This window comes from Cnephaeus nilssonii (assembly GCF_951640355.1).
Source record: "Cnephaeus nilssonii genome assembly, chromosome: 4".
In the NCBI taxonomy this organism is placed as follows: domain Eukaryota; kingdom Metazoa; phylum Chordata; class Mammalia; order Chiroptera; family Vespertilionidae; genus Cnephaeus; species Cnephaeus nilssonii.
In genome coordinates this window covers 58,910,773-58,927,455 of record NC_137075.1, presented here as the reverse complement: position 1 = coordinate 58,927,455, position 16,683 = coordinate 58,910,773, and the positions used below count along the sequence as shown (strand labels likewise).

The following is a 16,683-nucleotide window of genomic DNA, read 5'->3' as shown; positions in this document are numbered from 1 at the left end:
AGCATCATCATCACCTGGGAACTTAATAGAAATGCAAATTATCAAACTCTGCCCTGGACCCACTGAGCCAGTAGGTGATGGTGCTTGCTAAAGTTTGGGAACCATTTTTTTCTAGTCTGTGCTATGTAATGACTACTTTTATAAAGACTTGTAACAGAAAATTTCTACTTTGTCATTCTAATATGTTTTAAATGGAAGATTGTTATGGTTCTCTAAAGTCCTTCATTGCCACATAGCTCATGAAACATGAACAACAGAGATGCAGTATTGTCACAGGGCTTAGCATATTGTAAGGATTCATTATACATTTGCTAGATGAGTGAAGCAGATTTCTTAAATGTCATTATTTATATGGAAAGAATAAAAATTGTGCACATTCACTTGGAGACTATAATGTTTTTAGATTTCAGTGGTATTTTATGCCAGCCCAGACAGAGCTTAAGAAACTGAAAGATTAGTACCCAGTTGCTTTCCTCTTGGCAGATTGGTGTTGAGGGGTAGCACATGAGGTGTTGAGGAATAGAACATTTAGTCCAAGTCCAGACTGTAGTATCTTCTGAAGGGATAGAACGGAAGTTCTCTGCCCTGCAGGATGGCATAATCAGTATCACCACAAGGAATTGTGGGTCCCACATGGTTTTGTGACCCATAGGAAGTCTCTAGTGTGTTTGCTGAGAGTGAGAGTTAAACATTGGAACATTCACTGAAAAGATTAGATAGTTGACTTTTTTCTGGGGATCTTTAGAAACAACAAAGATTATTTTATGTCTGAAGAGACTGAGTACATGTCTTATTTCTTTTCCCTCACATTTTTTTTTGGTAACACCTCGTTTATCATTTTGTTATCCTATGGGTCCTTTTTGTTTATTTAGATTATTAAATAACAAACCTATTATAATTGATACATAACAAATTAGATTGGTAAATAAACTTTTGAATGCCTTCTCTTTGTTTTTTTAAAATTTATTATTTATTTATTTATTTTAAATTTCTTTATTGATTAAGGTATCACATATTTGTCCTCATCCCCCCATTCCCATCCCAAACCCCTCCCCACACATGCCCCCACCCCCCTGTTGTCCGTGACCACTGGTTAGGCTCATATGGATGCACACAAGTCCTTTGGTTGATCTCTCCCCTTTATCCCCACCCTCCCCTACTCTCCCTCTGAGGTCCGACAGTCTGATCCATGCCTCCTTGTCTCTGGGTCTGTTCTTGTTCATCAGTCTATGTTGTTTATCATTTCCCCTAGATGAGCGAGATCATGTCCTACTAGAAATACACTTATAAGAACTGAAAATGAGACAAGCAATAATGGTTATGCTGAAAGGCAAATGAATCAGTCTGTAGTGAGTTTCTTTCTGGGCCAACAGTTCTTTTGAGATCCAATTTCTATGTCAAACAGTTCCTTATGTGTACATGTCAGCAATGATATTTCATTTCTGGATGGTGGACAAATGGTAGTAATGCAGGTCCGACCCTCTCTGGTTTGGTCCTTGGCAACCTGCTGTGATGCACAGCTGCTGACTGCTAGTATGGCAAGGTGTTGTCAGCGTCTTCCATCTCTGGACTGCTTCTCTTCTGTCTTCATGGCTCTTTGTTTTTTAAGTTTCACTTAACACTCCTGTATCTATGAAAGATAAGAGCTTGGTGTATAATTTATACTCATTAAATGTTTGTTGGATAAATGGTAGCTCTTTCAGACTCTGACAAGTGGACAAATTGTGATCTTTTGAGATAGAACACATATTTTACATTTATTAACCTGATTGGTATTCTTTCCCTTAATTTTATAGTACTATATGTAAAAGAGAAGACATATGATTGAGCATTTAACAAACTCTGATAATTCTTTTTTTTATTTATTACTAGAGGCCCGGTGCACGAAGTTGTGTGCAGGTGGGGTTCCTCGGCCTGACCAGCAATTGGGGCTGATTGGGCTGTCTCGCCCACTTCGGGGGGAGGAACTGTGGGAGGTTGGCAGGCCAGCCCAATCAGGGCCAATTGGGTGGCCAGCCAGGGGGAGGGACTGTGGGAGGTTGGCCACTGCAGGAGGTTGGTTGTGGGAGCGCACTGACCACCAGGGGACAGCTCCTGCATTGAGCGTCTGCTCTCTGGTGGTCAGTGTGCTTCATAGCGACTGGTCAACTGGTTGTTTGATCTCTTAGGCATATATATATATATATATATATATATATATATATATATATATATATATATTATTATTTTAAAATACAGTTTTAATTTTTTTTTGATTTCAGAAAGGAAGGGAAAAAGATAGAAACATCAATGATGAGAGAGAATCATTGATGGCTGCCTCCTGCACGCCCCCCACTGGGGATTGAGCCCGCAGCCTGGGCATGTGCCCCTGACTGGAATGGAACCCTCAACCCTTCAGTCCGCAGGCCTACACTCTATCCACTGAGCCAAACCAACTAGGGCTGATAATTCTTTTTTTAAAGGGAGCATTAAAAATTCCTTTTACCAAAGGTGGCCATACTTACTAACAGTCTCAATACACCATTGTTTTGTTTAGTTTTTCTTGCTATCATCTATCCAGGATGTTCTGTTTTCCTAGATATTAAACTCTAAACAGCTATCATTGCCATTAAAATATCTCAAGCTTTGTGTTTTTGAGATGTGTAGTTACCTAAAAATTTTGGAGGAAGTCCAAGAACACTGCTAGAAGGAACAATGGAAGTTCTCAAAAACCTGGGGGCCATGTTTTAGTAAATATCTGTTGATCTGAACTGAGAGTACGTCCTTTTGACTTTTGTTTTCTACAAAGTTACTATAACTATCATTAAATCCAGGCATCTCTCCAGTCTGCTTCTCTTACTGCCATATTTCTTGCATCTTTTTTTAAAGACTCTATATAGCTACTGAAAAGCTAGCATCAGAGCTATCAAAACCACAATTTTTGTGGACATTGTAGAAATAATAACTGAGCTGTTAGTAGTGTTTCAAAAAATGAGTATTTGGGAATAATGACTCAGCTGTAATAACTAATTCAACACATACTTTTTTGTGAGCTAGGTACTGCGTTTGTAGTATATAAATTCAAGGAACTCACAGTCTAGTTTGGGGTAGAGAAGACAAGCATGCACATTGAAATGCATTTCCAGTTCTTCATGATGTTTTTATAGAAAATAGGGGAAACTATTTGGGGAAGGTCTCTTTAAAGAGGTGATGCCAAAGCTAAGTTCTTAAGGACTAGTAGAAGTAGAGGGGTACAGATTGATCTTTTATGAAGAGGGAGTCCCTGAAAAAGTCACAGAACTATGAATTTTTGTAAGTAAAAAATTTTCGTCTCCTTTTTTCCTTTTGAAAAGTGTCATCTTTTTTTTTAATATTTATTTTTATTGATTTCAAAGAGGAAGGGAGAGGGAGAGACAGAAACGTCAATGATGAGAAAGAATCAACGCTCAGCCTCCTGCGCACCCTCCCACTGTGGACCAAGCTCACAACCTAGGCATGTGCCCTGACCAGGAATTGAACTGTGACCTTCTGATTCATAGGTTGATGCTGAACCACTGAGCCACTCTGGCCTGGCTTTTCTTTTTTTTTAATTGACAGAGTAATATATTGAAAAGAATGCCTTCATTTTACTCTGGAACCCAATCTTCTCAAAATGTGTTTCTTGTATATTCTTCAGAAACTATTTATGCCATTATAAGAAAATTTATTTAAAAAACAAAACAAATGGAATTATATATATATGAATCATATGTGTTTGTGTCTATGTATATTCTATCTAATAAAGAGGGAATATGCTAATTGACCGTCACACCCTCACAAAGATGGCAGCACTCACAGCCACAAGGTAGGGGCACCTAGTCTCCTCAGCCCCGACGGGGCACCTGCCTCCAGAGTTCCCCAGTCCCCACACACCCCCAGCCGCCCAGGGCTGGCCTGAGGTGCAGGCAAGTCTCAGATGATGGCTGCCCAGCCACCCAGAGCTGGCTCGAGGCGCAGACAAGCCTCAGATGGCGGCTACCCAGCCGACGCCAAGGTGCAGGCAAGCAAGCCTCGGATGGCAGCTGCCCAGCTGATACCCGAGGTACAGGCAAGCCTCGGATGTTGGCTGCTCAGCCGCTCATGGTGGGCCCAAGGTGCAGGCAAGCCTTGGATGGCGGCTGCCCGGCCGCCCAAGGCCGCCCAAGGCTCAGGTAACCAGGGCCGGCCAAGGCTTGTGCTGCCAGCAGTGGCAGCAGCAGAGTTGTGATGGGTGCGTCGCCTGCCCCAGATCGCTGGGTTGCCTCCTGCCCCTGAGGACTCCTGGACTGTGAGAGGGGGTAGGCTGGGCTGAGGGGACACCCCCCCCCCCCACTCCAGTGCAGGAATTTCATTTCATTGCACTGGGCCTCTAATATATATATATATATATATATATATATATATATATATATACACACACACACACACACACACACACATACATACATACATACATATACACACACACCGTATTTTCCGGCATATAAGACGACTGGGCGTGTAAGATTTTCCTGGGTTAAAAAGTTGTCTTATTATTCAGGAAAATATGGTAATCCCATCAATAAAATCCCATATATCTAATCCCATATACCGTATTTTCCGGCGTATAAGACGACTTTTTAACCCAGGAAAATCTTATATGCCCAGTTGTCTTATACACTGGAAAATACGGTGTGTGTATATGTGTATGTGTGTGTGTATGTATGTGTGTGTATATATCTATATCTATATCTAGATATAGATATAGATATAGATATAGATATATATATCACCTTATCGTGGGCTCAAGTTTGTTTTTTTTTCTCCCACTTGGTCTATCTTGGAGATCATTGGTGGGAAGATTTTGAATAAGGGTTTTACATAGAGGAGTGACATAGTCAATTCCATTTTTTTTAGGTAGTTCTAATACTGATGACCAGGTAGAAGATGGTTTTGAGCAGGGAAGACTGGAAGGATAAAATGTGTTAGAGAATAAAATGAACATTAGGAATAGAAGTGCATCTTCCATTATAGAAATAACTCATCAGCCTAAAAATAGTGGGAAGACTCTTGACCCTTTATGCTTATGGATTGGGTCACATTAGTGGTGATACTGCCTCCCAGAGGATATTTGGAAATGTACATAATTGTCAGAGTAACTGAGAGGATGCCCTGATTGATATGGCTCAGTTGATTGGGCATCATCCCATGCACGGCGAGGTTGCCAGTTCGATTCCCAATTGGCACATGCCCCTGGTAGGGGGTGTGCAGGAGGCAGCCAATCAATGGTTCTCTCTCATCAATGTTTCTCTCTCTCAAACCAATAAAAACATATTTTAAAAAAAGTAACTGAGGGGTTCTACTAGCATTTGATTGATTAGGGCCAGGGATGCTAAACTTGCATTGCTCAGAATGGTCCTGAACCACAACACCAGTGTATCTACACTGATCTACATCCTAATCATTGGTGTGCTTGTTTAAAATGTAGTTGGTTGGGCCCTCCACCAACCAGAACAGCTGAATTGGGATTTGTAGGGTTGTGGCTTAATAATCTTATATATATACTAGTGGCCAGGTGCACGGAATTTGTGCACGGCGGGGGAGTGTCCTCAGCCCGGCCTGCACCCTCTCCAATCTGGGACCCCTCGAAGGATGTCCTACTGCCAGTTTACAGGGATCGGGCCTAAAAATAGATTTCACATAAAAATTCAGATTTGTAGCTTCTCTTAAAAAAACTAAATCTGATATATAAAAGGCTGGAAACCAAGATGGCGGCATAGGTAAACACCTGAAATTGCTGCCTCGCACAACCACTTCCAAAACTACAACTAAAAGACAAAACGGACATCATCCAGAACCACAGAAAGGCTGGCTGAGTGGAAATTCTACAACTAGAAGGAAAGAGAAAAGCACACTGAGACTCAGAGGAGCTGCGGAAATAAAGTGCAGAGGTATGGAGGCGCGGGCGCAGAAAGGGCTGGCAACTGAGGACGCAGTTGTCTTTTTCAATCCAGAGGGAGACACAAGCTCCCGACTGTTCTGAACTCCAGTTCCAGACGAAATTCTGGGGACCCAGACTCATACGGGGAGAAACTGGACTGTCTGGCATAGGGCGGAACTCGAGGGCGGCTTTCTCTCAGAAGTGCTTGCAGCGATTACCGAGGGACACTGAGACTGGGGGGCCTCTTAAGGCAGGGCTGAGGATTAGCCATAGCTGTTTTCTCCCTCCTGTTAATTCCCTGAGACCCCGCCCCACCCAAGCTGTGCGCAGAGGCTTTTTCATATGAATGACATGGCCCTTTGCAATCTAAAATTACCTAACAAACTGCACCTGGGTCAGAGAGACCCAGAACATCCAAAAGAAGGCCCAAGGCCCTACAGCAGCTTGTGTTGCTTCACAGCTGGGCCTCATCTGGGCACCTCCAAGCCCCAAACAAAGAAGAGGAATCTGCAGATCTCTCTGTAGCTACTGCTGGGTAGCCTCAGGCAGAGGCTAAATTAGCACCTCCTTAGAGATCCAAGAGCCAGTGTACCCAGTGGTCAGAGTGGGACCATCCAGATTACAACTCCTCAGATCCATAAAGGACACACTCAGGGGGCAGACTCAGTGAGCACCAAAGTCCCACTGAAGCAAGTCTGGCCCCATAAGGGTGTCTCCAGCACAGAAGTTCTCCCATTGTAGACACAGCTGATTGTCACAGCCAATTGGACTGGAGGCCAATTCCTCCCAGTGATACCAACAACAATCAAGGCTTAAGTACAACAAGACTGTGCACACAGTCCACAAAGGGGTGCACCAAGAGTGTCCACCTCAGGTAACTGGGGAGGCTGAGCCACTGGGCCCTATAGGACACCTAGCACACAAAGCCACTCTATCAACACAGGGAAGCAGCCAAAATGTGGAGACAAAGAAACAGGTCACAAATGACAGAAATGGAGGAAAGCAAACTACTGGATATAGAGTTCAAAACCACGGTTATAAAATTTTTCAAGAATTTTCTAGAAACCACCGATAAATTTAGTGAGACCCTCAAGGGTATGAAAAAGGACCAACTAGAAATTAAGCATACACTGACTGAATTAAAGAATAATATACAGAGATCCAACAGCAGACTAGAGGATCCCAAGAATCAAGTCAAAGATTTGAAATACGAAGAAGCAAAAAACACCCAGTTGGAAAAGCAAAAAGAAAAAGAATCCAAAAATATGAAGACAGTGTAAGGAGCCTCTGAGACAACTTCAAGCATACCAACATCCGAATTATGGGGGTGCCAGAAGAAGAGAGAGAGCAAGATATTGAAAACCTATTTGAAGAAATAATGACAGAAAACTTCCCCCACCTGGTGAAAGAAATAGACTTACAAGTCCAGGAATGACACAGAACCCCAAACAAAAGGAATCCAAAGAGGACCACACCAAGACACATCATAATTAAAATGCCAAGAGCAAAAGACAAAGAGAATATTAAAAGCAGCAAGAGAAAAACAGTTACCTACAAGGGAGCACCCATATGATTGTCAGCTGATTTCTCAACAGAAACTATGCAGGCCAGAAGGGAGTGGCAAGAAATATTCAAAGTGATGAATAGCAAGAACCTACAACCAAGATTACTTTACCCAGCAAAGTTATTATTCAGAATTGAAGGTCAGATAAAGAGCTTCACAGATAAGAAAAAGCTAAAGGAGTTCATCACCACCAAACCAGTATTATATGAAATGCTGAAAGGTATTCTGTAAGAAAGGGAAGAAGAAGAAAAAGGTAAAGATAAAAATTATGAACAACAAATACATATCTATCAACAAGTGAATCTAAAAATCAAGTGAATAAAAAAATCTGATGAACAGAATAAACTGGTGAATATAATAGAATGAGCGGCATAGAAAGAGAGTGGACTGACAATTCTCGGGGGCAAAGGGGTGTGGGGGGGTGCGGGAAGATACTGAACAATAATCGTACACCTATGGATGAGGACAGTGGGGGGGCAAGGGCAGAGGGTGGGGTGGGCCCCGGGTGGAGGGGAGCTATGGGGGGGGGGGGCGAGAGAAAAGAGGAACAACTGTAATAATCTGAACAATAAAGATTTATTAAAAACAAAACAAACCTAAATCTTTCAGTATTAAGGCTTTACTCACTCTTTTCTTGAACAGTTCATTTCTAAAGCCATTAGGTGAGGCCAGGCAAGGCAGGCATTCATGCCAGGTGGGGGAGCTACAGTGGCACAGAGCAGGGTGTTGGGGCCTGACCAGAGTGGGGCAGTGACGGAAGGGGAAGAAGACTACTATGGTATGGGGTGTTAGAGCCTAAGCAGGCTAAGAAGGGTGCCCTGTTAAGGGGCAGCTGGCTTGGGATATCAGAGTACAAATGCTTTGAGGAGGATGTCTGCATAGGAGGGGCAGTTCTAAAAGGAACCAGGGCAAGGTAGAGAAATGGCTGATTCCAGGGCTGGGGCAGGGAAAGAACAAAATGAACCTAGAACTTTTCTTTTGTGTCGGAAAATAAAGTGCCCAAAGAATTGTGGGGCACGTTCAAAAGACACAATAATCATACTAATGGATTATAACCTATTGTGTAAAATAGGAAACCATGAGGGAATAAATAAATGAATAAATTAAAGATTTGATGAAGAACAGGATATTTAGAGTTCCAAATTATGTTCCTATAAAATATTCAGTGACTACAAAAGGGAAGAGTATCTTTATGATAGTTGGCAGACAACACCTCAGTCAACTGATCAAGTTAACATCACTAATAATGAGATTAAAATCACGTGTCAACTGATAGGATGCAGTGAGAAGAACACAGCATCACTTCTGTGATATTCTTACCAAAGGTGTATGACCTGAATTTAATCATAAGGAAACATCTGAGAAATCCAAATTGAAGGACATTTTGATACAAAATAACTAGCCTATACTTTTCCAGAGTGTCAAGATTATATAAACCAAGGAAAGACTGGAAATGTTCTAGATTTCAGGAGATTAAAGAAACATGGTACCTAAACGCAACATATAATTCTGAATTGGATGGCATTGGGACAAATGGTGACATTTGAGTGGGGTCTGAGGATTAAGTGGTAGTAATGTATCTGCTAATTTCCTGATTGATGATTGTGTTTTGGTTATCTAGGAAAACACCCTAATATTGTAGAAAGTATATGCTAAAATGTTCAGGTATAACAGGGCATCATGCTAGCAATGTTCTCTTAGATCAGTGGTCGGCAAACTCATGAGTCAACAGAGCCAAATATCAACAGTACAACGATTGAAATTTCTTTTGAGAGCCAAATTTTTTAAACTTCTTCTAACGCCACTTTTTCAAAATAGACTTGCCCAAGCTGTGGTATTTTGTGGAAGGGCCACACTCAAGGGGCCACAGAGCCGCATGTGGCTCGCGAGCCGCAGTTTGCCGACCACGGTCTTAGATGGTCCAGTCTTTAAAAAGTTCATTGTGTTATACTTACAACTTTTCAGTAAGTTAGAGACTCTTTCAAAATTAAGCAAATTAAAAATATGTGTATATAGGAAAGGCTTTTCACATATGGAAAAGTGACCTGGGGTATTTTGCCACAGCATGCATTGTTATTTTCGTTTCTATTACTTTAATTACATTGTTACTGATGGATAAAGAAATAGGCTGTTTGTAAGACCCCAGATCAGAAAAAATCTTCTTAAATTAGATTTTTATTTGTAATAATTAGCAATGACTATTATGTATTTTAACAGTCTGGGTTAAGCCAATATGAAAGTTCATAGTTTTAAACAGGTGTCCTCAAACTACGGCCCACGGGCCACATGCGGGTGTTTTTGCCATTTTGTTTTTTTACTTCAAAATAAGATATGTGCAGTGTGCATAGGAATTTGTTCATCGTTTTTTTTTAAACTATAGTCCGGCCCTCCAACGGTCTGAGGGACAGTGAACTGGCCCCCTGCTTAAAAAGTTTGAGGATCCCTGGTTTTAAAGTTGTGACTATTTTGTACATGCTATGTTAAAATCTGAATATTTTGAATTGCAAAATAGACTTATAATTTATTAAGAATGGAAACAGTAACTTTCCTATAAATTATTTCAAACTTTGAAGGTTATTTTTTTGTGTAGCTAATTGATTTATTTAATATGATTTAAATTAGAAGTAAAATTTTTAGGCCCCTTTTAGACTGAGTAAAGTTTGCCTGCTTCTAGAATATGTACATCCTCCACTTTTCATATTAAAAAGACCATTAACCTTTAGATAAATTAATATATATATGTAAAACAGACACTATGATATATATGCATAATAGAATGAAAATTAAGATATCCTACCTAATAATAGACAAATATGCAAATTGACCGTACCTCCACTATGCCCATGATTGGCCAGGAGGCGCGGGGCGGGCGGGACTCGGGGTGGCCGGGGTGGCCGATTGGGCCGGCGGGACGCTGAGCTTGCGTCGCCAGCGGCAGCGCAAGCTCAGCATCTGCGCCATGGCTGTGCTGTGGTACAGAAGGGGCCTCTGGGGCAGCGAACTCACGTCCCACCGGGGACCATCAAAAGCGGGGGAGCTGGGTGCCTGTCTGCTCCAGCACCAGGCCTTTCAGAAGCATCCCCCGCGCCAGAGGCTTCTGAAAGGCCTGGTGCACCAGCAGACAGGCACCCAGCTCCCCCGTGATCGAAAGCGAAAGCGTGTAGGGGACCCTAGACGTGCATGATTTAATCATGCACTGGGCCTCTAGTATTAAAATAATTTTACAATAGTAGACTGGGTCTCAAATTGCAAATGAAGTAGAGTAATAGGAAAAGGGGGCCTCAAAAAAGGTAAAACTTTAGTCTTTGATGAGTAGAAAAAAATAGAAAGAGTATAAAAATCTGTCCAGTAGTAGAATTTAAAGTAATATACTTTCAAGTCAGTGGAGCATATAAAAGCAAACATAGCATAGTCTATATGAGTAGTAGACCAAAAAAGAGGAAATATTTAAACCAGAAAATATTTAACAACATAGAAAAATACAGTATCCAGGATGGCCCCAGTTTTGTGTTTATCCATGTGTTTGACATAGCTATATAGAAAAGAGACTTACAGGAAAATAAGTTTGAGTGGTTTCCTTTAGGAAGTGAAGTTATGGGTAATTTTTGTTTTCTCCTTTATACATTTTTTATACTTAAAAAATTCATATGTATGTGCTTATATATGATAGCTATACAACTTCCAGCCAACAAATGTTCTTAAAAATTAAAATGTAATCTATTCTATTCTGTATTTTATATAATACTAGAGGCCTGGTGCATGGATTCGTGCACCAGTAGGGTCCCTCGGCCTGGCCTGTGGGGATCAGGCCGAAACCGACCCTCTGACATTCCCCGAGGGGTCCCAGATTATGAGAGGACAGTTCTCGGGTGACACATCCTGAAATTGGGCTCCCTCTTCTCTGGTTCCGGGTGCGTCACCCGAGAACCGCAGCTGCCAAGTCACCTCAGCTAGGCAGCTCTGCATTGATCGTTTACCCCCTGGTGGTCAGTGCACGTCATAGCTACTGGTCAGAGCGCCTGACCCCTGGTGGTCATTGTGTGTCATAGCTACCGGTTGGATGGTCGATTAGGCTTTTATATGTATAGATAAATATTCTAAAATTGAAAATCTATTTATTTCTAGGATAATTGGTGGGCAGTATTGCTAATGGGAATTGCCCTGATCATGTTAATGGCTGGATTTATTAAGATATGCAGTGTTCATACTCCAAGTAGTAATCCAAAGTTGCCTCCTCCTAAACCTCTTCCAGGTAAGACAATTTGAACAAGGTATGTATTTTTATAACACAGAACCATTCAGCAGAAAGGATTGAATTATGAATGAGTCTTTAGTAACTGATTTTATAGCACTTAGCACTTTCTCCTTGAGAATGGGATTACTAGATGAATTATTTACTTGATTTTTAAGTGTTGGTTTTTTAATTTTATTTTAATCAATCCAGTCTAGCTAATGGCTGACAGTTTAATGTTAATCTACCCAGAGTGTCTAAAAACATTAAGAGCTTAGAAAGTTTTGTTTTTGCTTGGTACTTATTCACTTATTTTCTTAATTTTTGTTTTCTTTTCATATTCTAAAATCTTCTATTTTTGTTTTAGATTATTGGTCCTTTTATTCTAATAGCTATGCTTCTGTTATTGTTTTTAATGTCTGTGTTTATCAGCGATTTTCTGGCACATAAGCTCATTTTCCCTAGGGATGATGCTTATGGGGAAATACAGTCTGTGGAAGAGTCTTAGGGTGGAGGCTTTTAGTCACCTAATGACCATTCTTCATCTCTGAAAATAACTCCTAAGGTTTGGTCTTCACCCTTCCCTCTCAGGGAGGATTTAGATGAGTTCCAGGGATTTACAGAAGAAAAGGGTAGGGAGCAACTGCTCCAGGTTATTTAGTCCATATTTATTTCTCCCTCACCTTCCCCAAGGTATTTGTGACTTTTATGCTGCCCTCCGGACTTCTGGACCAGCACTCTGTTCACTGTTGGTTTTGGGTAGACATTGTTACTGTTAGCTTTATACTCTAAAAACAAAGCTGCCATATCAATAAGAAAGGCTCTAAACTGGCAATGCCAGAGGAGAACCAGAGCTAAAGGACAGCAGTTGCCTCTTCTCTCTCCCACAGACTCCTCATGACACCTCTTGCCTTAGGCCAAATTCACTACCCTACAGAAAGCAGATTAAAATAGGGGGTTTCTTACAATGCTCTCCATTTTCCCTTAGTTGTTTTCCTGCATTTACCTATCTTGGGGCAAGAGAGCTCAGTATTCATGCTGGGATAGTATCTTGGTGGGAATCAAGAAATTTGATTTTTATATCATTGCTTTTCATAAATTTACAATGTTTAGCCCTCTGGAATTTTTTGTCAGTTTCTTAGGCACTTCTGAGGGCCTCATGACACATTTTAGATGAGTTACCAATTATAGTCTCATTTATTGGAACAATTCTTGTACTTGTTTTCACTTTAAGCAAATTCTACCTTTAAAACTTAAAAAACCCCACAAAATCCTTGCCACCATTTATTGAACTCTCACAAAAAGTGTTAAGCATTTTTACATTCACTATCATATCATCCTCACATATAGACTATATGAGTTCGTTATTTTCTCTGTTTTTATAGACAAGGCATTAGAGTTGCAAAGAGGTTAAGTCATTTGCTCAAAAAGACTCAGTAATTTCTTTGTCATGAATCTTGTCCTCAGAATTCACATTAGTTTAATAAGTTGTGGTTGTTGAGCACTTGAGAGTGGCTAGTCTTAATTGAGTGTGTTGTAAATATAAAAGACATCAGGCTTTGAAAGCTTACTATACAAAAGAGACTGAAATATTTCATTATTTTATCCGTCATGTCTTGAAATGATAATATTTTGGCTATATTGGATTCAGTGGAATAAAAAATACTCAACGTGCCCAGCCAGGTGTGGCTCAGCATTTGATCGTCGACCCAGGAACCAAGAGGTCACGGTTCGATTCCCGGTCAGGGCATATGCCTGGGTTGCGGGCTCGATCCCCAGTGTGGAGCATGCAGGAAGCAGCCAATCAATGATTCTTTCTCATCTTTGATGTTTCTATCTCTCTCTCCCTCTCCCTTCCTCTCTGAAATCAATAAAAATATATTTTAAAAAAATACTCAATGTATTTATTTTTTACTTTTTATTATAGTTTCTGAAAATTTAAAATTACATATATGGCTTATATTATAATTCTATTCGATAGTACCATTTTAGAGCCTTTCTTATTGATATGGCAGCTTTGTTTTTAAAGAGTATAAAGCTAACAGTAAATCTATCTTACTTTTGTTTGTGACTCGCAGGCACTTTAAAGAGGAGGAGACCTCCACAGCCCATTCAACAACCCCCACGTCAGAGGCCCCGGGAGAGTTATCAAATGGGACATATGAGACGTTAACTGCAGCTTTTGCCTTGGTTCTTCCTAGTGCCTACAATGGGAAACTTCACTCCAAAGAGACACCTATTAAGACATCCCCAAACGAAACCCTCGCAAATAACAGTCAAAGAAAAAAATGGCAAGAGATCATGTCCTCAGACCAGGTGGAATTACTTAAATTTTAAAGCCTGAAAATTCCAATTTGGGGGTGGGGGTGGAAAAGGAACCCAGTTTTCTTATGGACAGATATTTTTAACCTAATGGCACAAAATCTTAGAATATTATTGTGTGCCCTGTGTTCCCTGTTCTTCGTTGCTGCATTTTCTTCACATGCAGGCAAACTTGGCTCTCTATAAACTTTTATCACAAATTGAAATATATATATATATATTTTTCAACTGCCAGTCAAGGCTAGGAGGCTCGACAACCTCAACATTGGAGACATCACTTGCCAATGTACATACCTTGTTCTATCAGACATGTATTTCTTACGTACACTGTACTTCTGTGTGCAATTGTAAACAGAAATTGCAATATGGATGTTTCTTTGTATTATAAAATTTTTCTGCTCTTAATGAAAAATTACTGTTTAATTGACATACTCAGGATAACAGAGAATGGTGGTATTCAGTGGTCCAGGATTCTGTAATGCTTTACACAGGTAGTTTTGAAATGAGAATCAATTTACCTTTTTCTTATGATGGAGTTGGTTCTGATATTCATTTTGTCTTTATCAAATGGCTGCTAAGAGCACATGAGTGACTATGCTGAAGAACACAGTTGTGTTGTGCAAACTGGACATATGCAGCATACTACTTCAGAGTTAGTTCTTTATGTAAGTGTCTGATTTCTGCTTATTTTAAACGTTCTAATCAATTCCATTTTTGAATTGGTAGGTGACATTTTATTCATGATTCAGTAGAAATTATGTCAATGAAATGATTCTTTTTGTAACCTCTTATTTGTGTTTCCATTATATCTTAAAGTATGCTAATTATGCTTTTGATTTTTGTCTGATAAGAAAAAGAAAAGTTGTCTTTTTTTTAATCAAAATATTTGAACAAATTTTTCTGTGTATCATCACTGACCATTGGTAACCACTAAAGAAGAGTGATTTGCTCAACTACTAAATTGTAGATAGGCCTTCTGACGTTTTTTTTCCCCTAAAATATTTTAACAACAATGGAGGTGAAACAGCACAATGGCCCATTCCAAAATTATTTTTTAAACAGATGTAAATAATTGGCTTTTTAAAGAAAGAAAGCAAAAGCATTTAATGTATTAACAGGCTTATTGCTATGCAGAAATGGAAGGGGGCATTACAAGAATATTTTAAGCTTGTGACATATTTATTGCTTCTGTTTCCAACTACATCACTTAAATTAGACATAAATAGCTATGATTTTCCTGGCTTCATGTAGGAGGCAAATTTAGGGAAAGTTGAAAAAATTTGTGTTTTGGCTTCTTTTTTTCCTTTTTTTCTTAAGAGTATAAGGTTTACACAATCATTCTCATAATGTGACGCAAGCCAGCAAGGCCAAAAATGCTAGAGAAAATAATGGGAACTCTTCCTTGTAAACTTGTACAGTACATGGTGACTTTTTTCAAAATACAGCCTTTTGTACATGATTTAGAGACAAATTTTGTACATGAAACCCCAGATAGACTATAAATAATTCTAAACAAACAAGTAGGTAGATATGTATGTAATTAGCTTTTAAATCATTTAAATGCCTTTGTTTTTGGACTGTGCAAAGGTTGGAAGTGGGTTTGCATTTCTAAAATGGTGACTTTTATTCTGCAAGAGTTCTTAGTAACTTCTTGAGTGTGGTAGACTTTGGAACATGTACATTTTTTGCTTGTAATGTTATCCTGTGGTGAGGTTTTGGCAGGTATACACTGCCCTGTTTTATTTTGAGTCTAAGTTAAATGTTTTCTGAAAAGAGATACATGCACTGAACTCTCCACGGCAGATCAAGATGTGGTAAAACAAAAGGATCAAGACAAATGAGATCTAATACTACTGTCAGTTTAATGTCCACTGTGTTTTATACAGTATCTTTTTGTTCACTTTGGAAATTTTTACTAAAAATTGCAAAAAATAAAGTATTGTGCAAAGATGTAAGGTTTTTTGAAACTTGAAATGCATTAATAAATAGACTTGATGAAATCAACTTGAAGGTTCCATTCTCTTGAACTCTGAGAACTACCAAAAGAAGCTTCCCACAGGCAACTTCTTGCTAAATGAAAGAGATTGTTAAGTAGAAAGAGGGTTGTCTCTTTCCACCAAAGTATAGATATCTCTATTTCTAGTTAGGAGTCCATGTGAAAAACTCTGATTAGGTATCTTTGTATTTATACACTGAACATTTTCAAAACACTGAAATAATCTCAGTTGCTTTACATTATTTCCAGTCACTATTCATTTGTGTTTAAAAGTGTTCTTGATGGAAGAGCTGGCATTTTGGAAACTGATCTTATTGACATTAAGTCTTCACTTAATTTGGTCCATAGGTTCTGCAACTTAAAGCAAAACAATATATAATGAAACCAATTTTACCAGAGGTTAATTGACATAAACTAGAGTTAAGTTCCTACAACATCTCATCCAAGTTATAGTAAAATGTTGAAGAAACGATGTTATTTGAGAACCTGCTTTACCAGTATATAGTTTGCAAAGTTTGCTAAGTACCTAATTTTTTAAAAAGCCTAGTTTAGTAAGTATATTTTAAATTTTTGAGTCTCATTTTCCTGCTTTGTCAAATTCATAGCAAATAAGGAAAGACTTGACATTTCAGTCTTATCTAGAAAAAGAATTA

The 16,683-nt window shown here is 39.4% G+C and overlaps 1 protein-coding gene across 1 annotated transcript in view; it reads left to right on the top strand.

Annotated features, from left to right (window-relative positions):
• The window catches only part of ADAM10 (ADAM metallopeptidase domain 10), a 153,276-nt gene extending 137,238 nt beyond the window's left edge, over nucleotides 1–16,038 (top strand). Inside the window, exons 15-16 of the mRNA XM_079768185.1 lie at nucleotides 11,607–11,733; nucleotides 13,791–16,038. Coding sequence (XP_079624311.1) covers nucleotides 11,607–11,733; nucleotides 13,791–13,885 — 222 coding nt within the window. The 3' untranslated portion in view covers nucleotides 13,886–16,038. The remainder of the gene's footprint in view (nucleotides 1–11,606; nucleotides 11,734–13,790) is intronic.
• The last annotated feature ends 645 nt before the right edge of the window (nucleotides 16,039–16,683 follow it).